General features: G+C 43.0%; 1 protein-coding gene across 12 annotated transcripts in view; it reads right to left on the reverse strand.

Moving 5' to 3' along the window:
* The window catches only part of ppfia2 (PTPRF interacting protein alpha 2), a 161,414-nt gene that overhangs the window by 31,697 nt on the left and 115,525 nt on the right, over positions 1-14,192 (reverse strand). For 7 of the 12 annotated variants that reach the window (XM_047575238.1, XM_047575232.1, XM_047575239.1 and 4 more), the window contains 4 exons: positions 13,038-13,202; positions 12,079-12,153; positions 4,684-4,794; positions 1,083-1,316 (listed from right to left, as the gene is read on the reverse strand). In XM_047575238.1, coding sequence (XP_047431194.1) covers positions 1,083-1,316; positions 4,684-4,794; positions 12,079-12,153; positions 13,038-13,202 — 585 coding nt within the window. The remainder of the gene's footprint in view (positions 1-1,082; positions 1,317-4,683; positions 4,795-12,078; positions 12,154-13,037; positions 13,203-14,192) is intronic. The other 5 variants (XM_047575236.1, XM_047575235.1, XM_047575242.1 and 2 more) reach the window with 1 other exon arrangement.

The raw sequence follows: 14,192 nt of genomic DNA on the forward strand, positions 1-14,192 counted from the left end.
TGCAAATTTAACAAATTTTATCAATAGCAACAAGCTACAAACTCGCTAATTAGCAAGTACTCGTTTGAGGACATTGGGACTTTATTGTTTGCAATTCTGGTTTTGCTCAGCCATGTTCAGGTATTAAAATAAACAGTTTTATATTTCGTCACACTTTGATGACTTTATTATAATATAAATGATGAAATAATCTCTGTGTCCACATATGAGGACATTGTTTTTTTTCTTTTCTCAAAGAGTACTACTTCCTGTTGGGAAATTAAAAGCGCATACCAAATAAAAACTTGGGTCCCAGGAGGTTAAAAGTGCTTACTTGAGTTGTACATACCAAAATAAAAGCTTTGTTTTATATATATACTTGAAGTACTCCTAGATTAAAGAGTGAATACATTTATTCTGATATTTGATAGTCCAGTAGAATTACTTTCTAAGTAGATTTATTTTGTTAAATAATAATCAAATTTTCAGTGGCATCTACCTAACATTTCAATTATATCTATTCATTTTTCATTTTTTTAGTAGTTTGAACTAGAGATCGACTGATATGGATTTTTAGGGCCGATACCAATGCCGATTTTTTTTTTTTTTTTTTTAACCAATAAGTGTTGCCAATTTTTCTATGCCGATATTTGGAGTCAATACTGCTTTTTCTCCCTCCATTTACATAACAAAAATGACACAATGATAACAAATGCAACCGCGTATCGGCCGATACTGATACCAGCAAAAAATGCAAATATCGGCCCGATATATTGGCCAGCGAATATATCGGTCAATCTCTAGTTTGAGTTTAGGGTCACTATCAGCATCTACCTCAACATCTAACATTTCAATTATATCTACTCAACTTCATATTTCATGGTACTCAGCGTAATTATTTTTTTATAACATTTACTTAATTCACAAGGTAAATATGTAAAAACAGATTAAAGCGTAGTTAAAGTTTTTAGATTGTTATTTTTTTTAACTGCATGTATTTTTTTTATGAAGAGGGAGAATGAGAGTGCATGCAAAACAGAACCTCTAGCTTCTTTCATGTCTGTCTTACAACTGATACGTGTACGTGTCATGCGTCTCTGTACATGTGCTGTAACCTCTTTGATGTCCCTCTGGTACTTGTTGTTCATCTCCTCGGACTTGATGAGGTCCTTGCGGGCGGTCTCCAGCTCCTGCTCCACCTCGGAGACGCGGGAGGACAGCGAGGACATGCGCTCCTTCATCTGGGCCAGCTCGTAGTTCTGCTTCTCCAGCAGGTCCTGCAGCTCCACCACCTGGCTCGCCTCGTGGGCCGACTCCAGGGAGCCGTTGGACAGACGCTGGAGGGGGCGAGAGAGAGGAAAGGTCAATGAAATGGGATAAGAAGGGTTTAGGGCCGTGTGCAGTCGTTTAAGAAAAAAAAAAACATGTCGCCAAAACTTTCTTTTTATCGTTATTATTGATATTGTTTATTATTTTCAGTAATAACAAACTTTAGCTTAGCATTAAAAGTTTAGAGACCCTAGCAATTGGGTGCTGTGAAGAAAAATGACTGTAATTCCTAAACCTTTCATCCAATTTCGATGCAAATACCCAAAAGAACTCGTGCAATTCTGTTTTGCTACTGTATTGCAAGAGTCTTGAGACAATTTGCATCGTTACTGACACTATATATGACTATATATGGGCTTGAAAAGGACAAAACTTAGACCTGACTGTATCGTTAGGAAACTAAAGGACGAATAGAGGCAGTTTATGTGGAGTAAACACATTCAGTTTGATCTTTACATCCTGAACTGTTTCAATATTATGTTTAATATCCTGCGAGGCTATAAATCAATGCCTATACCACCTTTCATTCAAGTTAACTGAAAAGAAGTGACTTAAATAATGACAATAATGAAAACTCAAGTGCCCGAATGATGAAACAGAAGTTTGGGTTCAGAAAGCAGGCAAATCGGCACATTATCGAGATTGAAAATGAACCAGATGGAAAGCAATTTCCTGATTTCCTGTCACGCCCCGGCTTCCTGCGGCGTATTAAAGCGAGCCTCGAGGAGTCAGTCTCGCTCCCACTTCACATGCCATGTCTCCTTTTTGAGAGCTGCGCTACATTAGCACTCTAATAAATTCAAGTTCAGGAGCGTCTCGAGGCTTCAGCTCTTCCCGGGGATTTGTTTTTTTGTTTTTTTCATTTTTATTTTAGATTTTTCGGACGGCGACAAAGACTCTGTGACTGAGAGATCACTCCAGACTCCGTCGGAGAAATTGCTCCGACACTCTGCCTGTAATCTGATTAGGTTTTTGGCGCGGCTTTCGCTCCGTGCAGCTCCCCGCTGTCCCCGGCGTGAGGTAGATGAATGATGAGGTTACCCGGAGAGATTCAACTTTCAGCCGGGAAACGCATCAGAAAACAGCTTTGTTATCCGTAAACGACGCGCACTAGCCTTGAAAGCAGCCTTTAATAGAAGATATTCACGCTTAAATCTAGTTAACGCCGGGTGGAAGTGAAGATTGAAGAACAGCGCTCGTTCTCGTCTCTCATCGGGCACAGCTGCCCATCCTCGGCCGTCCGTCTGTGAGGACAAACTTAATTGGGCTTCTCTTTGCCTTCTGTGTGATCAATGTCTCACCTGGGCAGCGAACAGGCCTCGCTAAATCACACCTCTGATTTTAATACCAGGGCCAGACGCTCTCATAAAGAAGAAGCGTTTAAAGTATTTCAGGTGTTATTGTCTTGGGCTGTGAAAGTTTAAGTGGACAATAATTTAAAGAAAGAAAGAGTTAGCGGACGTGTGGAAGTGGGTCATCCAAATTACTTTTATAGATTTTGTGCGCGGTTCTCGACAGAAACATTTTACCACAACGTGTTCGAGTCAGCGACGCCTTTTCTGCCAAAGTGATCGTAAACACAGTTCACTGTGATGTTTCACGGGTTATTCGGAGCAGACATTTATTTCTCCAAAAAAGGAAAACCTGTTGCTATGCAGTTTCCGTGCATGCAAAATTCAATTTATGTGTCACGCGTGTGCACGACAACAGCTAAACACTTTCAAGGCTAGTGTGAGAATAAAGAGACGGCGCTGAAGACTCCTTCCTCACCGACACCTTCTCTCCCTGACTTCTTCCAACATTAAAAACACGCATCGGTTTTCTAAAGACGAGAAGTGCGTCCTGTACATCTGTCAGACTTTGACCCTTAATAAATAACCATCTCTGCAAGGTCGGACGCGAAAAAAAAGAAAAAAACTTTTAGAAGAATAAACATTTGTAAAACAGCACACATTTATATTCACTTCTTTTATCTCCGCTAAACAGAGCAGACGATAGCCGTTTCCTCATTACACCGAGCAAACACAGTCTTCATCTCTCTTTCTTCCCGACATCCGAATCTGCGTCCCCCAGCAGAGCGGCCGAGTAATAGCATCTCCACTGATTGATCTGCCCAGGTCTCCTCCGCCGCTGTTCGCATGCAAACGCTCTCCAGCGTCTGCGCCGGACTTTGAGGTGGGCTGTTCTGGGCTCCTCACATGAAACAGCATCAGAGTAATCTAGTAAATGTGGACGACTTTAAATAAGAATAATCGGAGGATGTTTGGGTTCAGCTTTGCACATCCACGTGTCCTCTTGCAGGGATCACAGCGCCTGCAGGGCCGAATGTGTGATCTGAGATTTGCAATATTTTCAAGTGTTACAATAAGAAAACACCAAAGGGAAACTTGAACGCTGTGGATTATAACCTTCTCCTTATCTGCACCATTCATGTTAATATGCACATGAGGAGTTATCTACTTAAATATGCGAGTTTAATTACAGATCGTCCTTTCTGCTTTCATGATTGGTCGCCAATACCGCCAAGGATATGAATGTGTGATGTCACAGAGCATCTGTCCATCTTTAATTTAAGTAAAGCAAAATGCAGAATTTATTTTTATAATTACATGCATAAATAGTGTTTTGTGCGCCAGTATTTAAAAAAAACAAAAAAAACAACAACTATTGATTTAGGCTAGCACCATTAGCCGATTTGTTGTCAGCATGAAACTAACAACTTCACTTATAGTTTCTGCATTTTCTATAAATAGTTTTCATATTTAGAGAGAAACATCACTTAATGCAGTGGTTCCCAACATAGGGTCTGTGCCCCACCAAGAGGAACGCTAGAGATGATAGGAGATGTGCTAAAACTCTCTCCAATACAAGCCAATCAGAAGCTCTTGGAAAGTTTGGTTGAGATCCAGCTGCAGGTGATGCTGCATTCAAGACAACTTGGGAAAAAAAATTAGCTTTGAGTTGTCAAACTCTTATATAATTACTGCTTGTTGTAACATGAACGCTATGATATCAGAAGTCTGACACTTCCGAGCTGGAACACAGAATTTCTGAGTTTTGGGGAAGACGTCATTCACTGTGACAAAGGACAAACCAAACAAAGGACTTAAAAATAGTAAAAAATAATAATAGTAACTTAATGGAACATTTGAGAAATCAGGAACTACACATCACTCTAATAGAAGCTAACCCTAACCCTAAGGCTCAGATCATTTTGGATAAAAAATAAAATCAATTTTGCAAGATTTGTGCCCGGTACCATTGACCATAATTGTGACAAAAACATTCAAGTACTTGAAGTATAACTGAAGCATTACGAAATGCATGTAATTTAACACGAAACAGGTGATTTTAAAAATCAGGAAATCTCCTTGCCTTGCCATGGACCTTCTGCTGAGCTTCAGTGCCCTCCAGCAGGTCCTCTCCTCCGTCTCCGGACGCCACTTTTCTCTGGATGTGAGCATTCTGCTCCCGTAAGGCCACAATCTGCAAAAAAAAAAAAAAAACACAAAGCACAATGTATTTCTTTCAACGTGGCTTCACAATTCAGACAAATCTACTGAGAAATCCCTGTAAGTACAGACTTAGATGGACTTAACTGATCCACAAAGAAAAAAAAAAACCCACAGGTAGAAAGAAAAAACAGGTGTAACAGTTAAAATAAATACATAAAAAATTGCAGGTCTCAGTTAACTTGTCATTTTTCCTTCTTATGCAATATTAGTAAATTACAGCATGTCCCCTCGCGCAGTAATTTTTGGAATGTAGCTTCAACCGACGTGAAGCTGGAAGCCCGTGAGCACTGATCACTGTAATTATCACGTACGGACCCCGTTCCCCTCATTTCACCACCTCCAGCAGCCGCTCTGACGTCGTAATCCCGTCAAAAGGGGCGACAGTAATAACGAGGTTCCTCCTCAGCAGACACCGTGTGATTAGCTCACGCCAGAGAAGAGGCTCCTGCTGCACGTAAACAATTTGAACCCCTCGACAGCTCTCTTCCAAAATAAGGACGTTTAAAATGACCTGACAAACAGGGAACACGATGCGAGACTTTGTCCTTGTATCCTCTTAAAGTCGCACTTCAGCAAACTGCAGCGAAGGCGTCGGTCTTCCACTCAGATCTAGAAGGATTCAAGCATCCTAAACTCAAACGGTGACATATTTCCAGAAGTCGACCCTGAGATCTTTCTACATTTTACTTATTTAAAAAACAAGCTGCTACTTAATGTTTGCTTTTGTGTTTAAATGCCTACAAAATAAAATAAAAACCCAGCAGTAGAGCAGGGTAATTATTTGACTAGATGAGTTGTACAGTGGGGGAAATAAGTATTTGATCCCCTGCTGAATTTGTAAGTTTGCCCACTTCCATAGAAATGATCAGACTCTGGTTTTTATGGTTGTTTACTGGTTATGGGTATAGACAGAATATCAGTCGAAAATGCATAAAAAACACACAATCTAAAAGTTATAAATTGTTATGTATTTTATTAAGGGAAATAAGTATTTGATCCCCAAGCACAACACAAGTCAGTACTTTGTAGAGAAACCTTTGTTGGCAAGCACAGCGATGAGACGTTTCTTGTAGTTGGTCACCAGGTTTGCACACAGCGCAGGAGGGATTTTGGCCCATTCATCTTTACAGACAGTCTCTAAATCCTTCAAGTTTCTTGGCTGCCTCTTGGAAACTCGGAGCTTCAGCTCCCTCCACAGGTTTTCGATCGGGTTAAGGTCTGGAGACTGACTAGGCCACTCCATGACCTTAATATGCTTCTTCTTGAGCCACTCCTTTGTTGTCCTGGCAGTATGTTTTGGGTCATTGTCATGTTGGAAAACCCACCCACGAGGCATCTTCAGTGTTCTTGCTGAGGAAAGAAGGTTTTTGTCCAAGATGTTACAGTACATGGCTGCATTCATTGGCCCCATAATGCGGTGAAGTTGCCCTGTACCCTTTGCTGAAAAACAGCCCCAAAACATGATGTTTCCACCTCCATGCTTAACCGTGGGTATGGTGTTCTTTGGGTCATACTCACGTTTTTTCATCCTCCAAACACGGCGGGTCGAGTTAATGCCAAATAGCTCAACTTTGGTTTCGTCAGACCACAGCGCTTTCTCCCAAGCCTTCTCCCGAGTCATTTAGATGTTCACTGGCAAACTTAAGGCGGGCCTGTACATGTGCCTTCTTGAGCAGGGGGACCTTGCGGGCACTGCAAGAGTTCAATCCATAACGGCGCAGTGTGTTGCCAACTGTTTTCTTGGTGACGGAGGTCCCAACTGCTTCCAGATCATTAACAAGCTCCTGCCGTGTTGTTTTAGGCTGCTCCCTCACCTTTCTCATCATCATCCTCACTCCATGAGGCGAGATTTTGCGGGGAGCTCCAGACCGAGGACAGTTGATGGTCCTTTTATGGGTCTTCCACTTGCGAATAATGGCACCAATAGTTGTCACCTTCTCACCAAGCCTTTTGCTGATGGTTTTGTAACCTATACCAGCCTTGTGCAGGTCTACAATCTTGTCCCTGACATCTTTTGACAGCTCTTTGGTCTTGCCCATGGTGCTGTAGAAGTTGGAATGTAAGAAACTGATTCTTAGAGCAGGTGTGCTTTATATACATGACGAGTTAAGATCAGGAGTATTGGTAATTAGTTGACTGAGCACAGCTGTGTGCCACATGCGCACCAGCCAATCTGTAGGAGCCTGAATTCTAAGTGAATTGTTGGGGATCAAATACTTATTTCCCTTAATAAAATACATAACAATTTATAACTTTTAGATTGTGTGTTTTTTATGCATTTTCGACTGATATTCTGTCTATACCCATAACCAGTAAACAACCATAAAAACCAGAGTCTGATCATTTCTATGGAAGTGGGCAAACTTACAAATTCAGCAGGGGATCAAATACTTATTTCCCCCACTGTATATTTCTGTTGGTTGGATAACAATGGCCACTGTTAATCTCTCCACAAGAAAAGCAGCAGCAGCAGCAGCAGCAAACAATACAGAATAAATACTTCAGTGCATGTGTCATGCTGTTAGGATAATGTGATTAAAGCTGCATCACGCTGCTTCTCCTCCACGAGGACTCGGCAACGCTTTAATCTCCGAACCATCCAGGACCCTTAACTCCACATCTTCTCTCTCATTGTTCTTTTTGCTTTCAATTAGGCTATTGGTTATTACCTGATTCAGTTTGATCAGGCAAGCCCCGACCATGTAGCAATGACACAGCATAAGATGTTGACCTGGCCTCCAAATTCACTCGATCCCAAACTGATCAAGTATCTGTGGGACGACGCACTAACAGCATCCTGTTTCCACCCTCAGAAGGCCCACGTCCATCCTCTGATGAGTCACAACTGTTTTGTAGCTAGAAGAGCATCTTTGTTTCTTTTCTTTTCTGAACAAATCTATTGGAACGGTTCAAAATCTGCTCCTCTGTGTGGCGAGAAGAAACGATTCCTGTGATTTGAAAAGGTGAATCTGAGGAATATCAGTCAATGCAACACGACCCATGTCACTGTCGCTATGCAACTGGTCAAACAACAACATGGTAGTAACCAGACTGAAAAGCAACACAGATTTCAGTGCTTCATTTCAGTGCCACTTCATTTTTAATTAACGCCCCCTTAGCTCCTTTTTACCATCAAGAAGTGAAAGTGAACCTTCAAAATACCTAAAGCCGAATGTTTGTCAAAAGTTTGTCTGGACTTCACAGTCTGGTCAACCTGCAACAAGGGAGGTAACACCTGGAATTAGATCAAACAACTGGCGATGCATAGCATTTTTTTTTTAAAGGCGAGTTAATGTCATGTTTTATAATTGGACAACAGGTAGAAGAGGAAGCGGACGACAGGTTAGCAGTTTTAGCTGTTGTTATCGCAACTTATCGGTTTTCTTTTGTCTTTTTGTGCTTTGGATAAACTGATAAAAGCTGATTTGAAACGGTGAATCTGAGTGCAACACGACCCACTGTCGCGATGCAACTGGTCAAACAACCACATCACCTCGAACACTGTTTTGCCAACTACTTTTTGTATATTTGTTCATAAAGCTAATTCTGTAAATGTTTTGATTTACTGTTTATTTTTTTACTTTAATTTAAAATTTTCTGGGTGTCTTAGTCAGATATGGAGAATTTTAGTCGGAGTAACCTGTTTACACTTAAGTTGTCCGGTTAAAGTCGGATTAAGGCAATAATTTGTTTTTTCACGTGCATGTAAACATACTGAATGACACGAGTGTCAGCTCTGACACCATCGGATCCTAATCTCCGTCAGGGCTCGTTAAACGTAGAACCGCCTCAAACATCTACATCCGATTTTACCCAACGCTCAGGTTTTCCCTCCGAAAAGCAGGTTCTTCTTCTTCTTCTTCGCTCCCTGCAGAGAGACTCTTCTTTATTTTTAACAAGGGTGTAATTACGGCTCCATATGTCCCCGCGCCATTATTCCGAGATTGTCTGTAATTCCTGCAGCTCAGAGATCAAACACTAACACCAGCCCCATGACATGAAGGCGCAGCGAATGATGAATGGGCCGCTACAGATGCTTCTCCGGCTCTGAAATTAAACAGAGAGGGGGAAGTTTGCCAGATGAAAAGTGAACACGACGCTTATTATTTCTTTTTGATCTTGTTGATCTACCTCTCATCAAAGGCATCAGATGGAAGGGACAAGACGCACAACAACACGGGGCTTTTTTTTTTTTTTTGTTGTCGTCGTTTTTTAACGGCACAGCACAGAGAATTCCCGCATTTGCCACTGAGAGAACTCAGAGCAAAATGTGATGAAGGAGGAATTGGACGATTGACATTGGAAGCGAAGAGGAGATTCATATGTGTGAAGGTGAGAGATGAGGGCAGCCTGCACAACGATAATGAAATGTTGTTTCTGGGGTCGTGCTTTGAAATAGCGGATTTTTTTTGCAAAGACATGATTGAAGAGTTTTATGATTAAAAATGGAAGAACATTAGGACTTTAATTATTTGGGTGCATTGGCTTTCACTGTGCATTTTTAAAAGATTAAGTAAAAAGAAATGATTGTTTCATTGCTGGTGTGATTGTTGGTTTTCTGGCAGATAAAAGCTATAAAAACCTCAATTAGCATTTTAGTCAGAAATATTGGGCCCATTAGTGTTTCAGTGAATTATATTTACAAGTTTTTTTAGATTGTTGTTTATTTCCAGATACAAATTTAGAGGAATACTTCAGGCAGAAAATCAAATGTAACCAAGTACGAACTTTGATTATGAGATTATGTGAGTATATTGTATATTAGCTGCTAATGGATGGATGCTAATGGACAAACATCATGTGTTAAAGTACGGAGGAACTGCTGCATTTTTAAAAATTAAAACTTAAAGTATGGGTTACTTTCCTTATTTATTAGCATTTGTTTAATCTTCTTCAACTATTTCTGGTTGCGAGGGCGCAAATTAGCTTTTGAGCTTCATTATATTTTGATTAATGTCCATTGTCGTCTAAAAATAAATGCTGTAAACTAGATTCCGACAAACTCCACAGTCGCGCCGTGGCTGCAAATTGCAATCACCGGTAATGATCAGGGCGCGGCCACTTAAACAGTCGTGACGGCGTCGAGGTCAAAGGTCGTCCCATTTCATCACGAGTCGTTCTGTTCTGAATCCCTGTGGGGAGGGAGGGGGTCTTGCACCGGACCTCTATCCCAAATCAATTACCAGTTTCCAGGCTGGCGGCTCCTCCCGCCTCCCTGGAGCCTCTGAAGTGTGGACATTTCTATTCAACATATCCAGTTTAAGCGCTCCCCCTCCGACCGCCTCGAGGTCCGATCACTCATCTGTCCTCAGCTCTGACAAGAGGCGTGTTAACCATTTACGAGCGGACGGCCGCGCTGGATGTACGGCGCAGAGTTTCTAACCTCGTAAAGAGGGAATTCTTTAAAGTGCCTCCACTGACGCGTCTGTCGGGGACGTTCAGAGGCTGTGAAAGTAAAAAATGAGAGGCAGCCGGATCGTAAAACAGGGGGATGTTGGACACGGATGTGTACCGATACTAACGGTAGTAACCAGACTGCATAGCAACACAGATTTCAGTGCTTCATTTCGTTGCCACTTCAGTTTTAATTAACTAATTAGCTCTTTTTTTTCTCCAAGAAGTGAAAGTGAAACTTAAAAATACCTATAATAATACCTAATAAGGCCAAATGTTTGTCAAAAGTTTGTCTGGACTTCACAGTCTGGCCAACCTGCAACAAGGGAGGTAACACCTGGAAATAGATCAAACATCTGGGGACGCATAGCATTTTTTTTTTTAAAAGGTGAGTTAATGTCATGTTTTATAATTGGACAACAGGTGGAAGAGGAAGCGGACGACAGGTTAGCAGCTTTAACGGTTGTTATCGAAGCAACTTATCGGTTTTCTTTTGTCCTTTTATGCTTTGGATAAACTGATAAAAGCTGTATTTTTATTTAATCTTTTTCAGGATAAAACATCTTAAATCTTGGATTGAAGAACGGATTGAACGCGAATTATTTGGTCGTTTTATTACTTTATTTTTTATGAATTATCGTAGTTTTTGTGTTTTGTGGAAAATGAAAAATTATAAAAACTTTGTCAGGCCGTCGCGTCCAAATATATTGCGAAAAATAAATTAAACTCGAACCAGTGTCACAGTCGAACGTAGCCAAACATACAGGCCGATAATGTAGCTGATGTTATCTGGTAACACCGGATACTCACCTGAGCAGACCTGAAAGCCTGTTCATTTATTTCTCAGTTGTATTTATATATTTAAATTAGTATCCTGTTCAATATGCACAACACAAAATGCCTTAAAAAAAAAAGCTTTTGGACAAAGTTTGTATGTTTTTCCATTCGTTAAGCACCGGTTCAGGCACCTTTTAAACACTGGCACCGTTTCAAAAGCACCGGTTTGGCACCGGAACCAGATAAAACTTTACCGTAACGCTTGATTCGGACCTCACACAATTAACATCTAACGTCTAATTACAGCCTCATTAACACACACACATCCACGCTGCCTCTGCTTGCCACCTGCCATCTCTATTTCTGTCCTTTGCTCTTTTCTCTCCCCCCCCGCCCGTCCTTCCACCCACCTCCCAACCTTTCCCCCCTCCTCCTCAACCTCCCTTCTTGCGTCTCCTTCTCCTCTCTTCACCGACTTTTTATTCTAGGCCCGAGTGTCAGACTGGCATGTCTGACAGGCTGTGAAGTAGCAGCCTGGGGGTTTATTATTATTATTATTTTTTTTTTTCCAGCAGGAACAGGACCATCTGCAGTGGAAGAGCTGCAGTCGGTCTCGGGGAACGAGGAGGCTGAGGAGGAGTTAGGCCCCCGCCGCAGACGGAGTGGCCCTTCTCCTGTCGGTGCGGTGCTCCGGCCACTCGTGCGTGCCGCGGTGCTCAGCCCTGTCCCTCCCCCCCACCCCCCCCGTAAGGATTAGGCCGAGTGGAGCCTGCAGAAGTGATGCACCTGTTTCTGGGTCTTTGAGCTGATGCATAATTCATTGATGCATCTCTGGACACACTGCAGTGTGCGGCGGATTTACATGCGAGCGGTTCTCGCTCCTGGATGCTCGTCCTGTGAGTCACGTCGGGTGAATGTAACATACACAGTAGCATTCTGCCTTTTTATGTTGAGTTTATTCAATGTTTTTGAACAAACTTAAGATTTCGGCATAACATAATGACCTAATATTGTGTAGGCCTCATGTTGCGACTCATGTTTAAATATATTACACTGCTCATTATCTCGTGCAGAGCTTCGTTACCTCCTGATTGGCTGCTGTGAGCTCCTCCTCCAAGGCAGACACCCTCTCCAGCGACACCCGTAGTCTCTCCCTCACCTGAAAACAAAACACAAACGCGTGTCACCGTCACAGTCAGTCACCGTCTCCTTCTCCCTCCGGCTGCTGATTAAAATTGCGGTTTAGCCCGGAGAGCGTTAACGTAGCAGAGGCACCGCTTTGCCGCGGCTTCAAAGTAGCATCGTGAGGCTTTTATTGCTTTTTAAGCGCCGCTCGCTGAGGAGACCCCCCCCCCCCCTCCCCTCCTCCTCTTCGTCGTCCTCGTCGAGGTTTGACACCACGGAACAATCATCGGCGCCGCACGGCGACTGCTGTGGCCCGATAGGACGCCCATTTCAGAGGAGGTTGATCCCGGATTAAAAGTAAACTAAGTTGGGATCACCCCCCCCTCCCCCTCCCCCTCCCGCCCCCGCCACCCTCCAGCTGCGCAAGACATCTTTTATTGCCTCGGATGGCGTGTCACGGGAGATGCTTTTGAAATGATGGCTTTAAGAGGAGAGGATGAATGGATTACAGGGGAGGAGGTGATAACACGCGGCGGCTAAAGTCGTAAATCTGCAGGCTGTGAGGAGGCGGGAGGGACGTTGAAAAGCTAAAAGCATAAAATGTGGCGTGTTGTTGTTACTTTATCTCAACTTTAAGCTGACATTACACATGTGCTTACACAGGGCTTCTAATACAATGTTAATATTACATCGGCCCGACGGGGCCTAATATACTCTCAGAACCAATGGGAGATATTTTAGCTCGAACAACATGAAGTTGAAGTTTATTTGGAATTGGAAAGCATAAGATATAAAATACATATCTGGGAAGAAGTATGACTAGATGATGCCTGATACTTACGGATAAACAGAATTTGTTTCATACGTTGGACCGAATAAAGATAAATCGTGGTGTGCTAACAGGAGACACAGACGTACCTTCTCGTCTAGGGCTTTATGGTGTTCAAACAAGGACTTGAGCGCTTTGAGGACTTCGACCTCGCTGGAGACCCCCGAGGGAGACTGAGCCTGCCGCTTGACCACCGTCATCCGAAGCGACCGCTCGTGCCTGGACACCAGGCACTCCAGATGTTCCAGCAGCAGCTGAAAAACAGGAATAAATGTCGGCGTCAGCGCTGAGAGAAGCGGGAAGGATGATCACGGCCGGATGGACACGAGGGAATTAGTGGTTTTAACACGTACTGGGAGAACGTGGGAGGATCATCCCACAGATACCTGATCAGTTTAGGATGTAGTGAATTGTTTTTGCATCCTACTGGGGACGGAGTGTCAATGCCACCTCCAACAGTTTCCCAGCAGAACATTGTATTGTCACAAGACGGTCGTTTAACTTCTCCTGTCACTGGTCATAATGTTATGGCCGACCATTATGAGCTGCTGTCATGTAAATCGTCCTGCCGTCTTTGCCGCCCTCCTGGACGCCCTTGTAAAAAAGACGCCCTCAACAAGAATCTCCTGAATAAATAAAGCGACGCGCGGCTGCGACGCCGACAGAGAGGAAGGCCACTACACGACATCGACTGAGTAAACAACCGAGAGAGACGGTGCCAGTTGTAATTCAGAGATAAAAAAGTATATATTATTCGTTCCTGTGTCACGCTCTGGTTCCATTGTGAGATCGGCGCGTAGGATCATCTGCTTTCATTTCCTCTCGCCGCTCATCGGCGCTGGATCAGACTGGACGCGCCGCGGCAGTTTTGCGGCGATGCAGATCTCGACACTTCATTCCCTCGTCCGAGGAAATAATATTATAACCTCGAGATAACGATCGAAATGATCATCCTGCATCCCTTTTCCCAGAAAAACCTCGCTCTCGGTGTGTTTTTTCACTGCGCCGGCCCAAACGTCTCCCGCTGAGGCTGCCTAACACGCTGCAGCTGGACTCAATGTATTCTGTGGTTAACCGCTGGTTGGGGAATCGAGATCCCACTGCATTCTCTGGAGGACAAGAAGAAGAGCACTTTAAACAAAGCTCTGTGGAGACTCTTACTAGGAAATGAAATGAAATAAATCTGGGTTTAGATTGGTGGCGGAAGACAGCGTTAACATTTTTTTGGTACAAGACATAGTTTT

The sequence above is a fragment of the Mugil cephalus genome, chromosome 22 (assembly GCF_022458985.1).
Source record: "Mugil cephalus isolate CIBA_MC_2020 chromosome 22, CIBA_Mcephalus_1.1, whole genome shotgun sequence".
Taxonomy (NCBI): domain Eukaryota; kingdom Metazoa; phylum Chordata; class Actinopteri; order Mugiliformes; family Mugilidae; genus Mugil; species Mugil cephalus.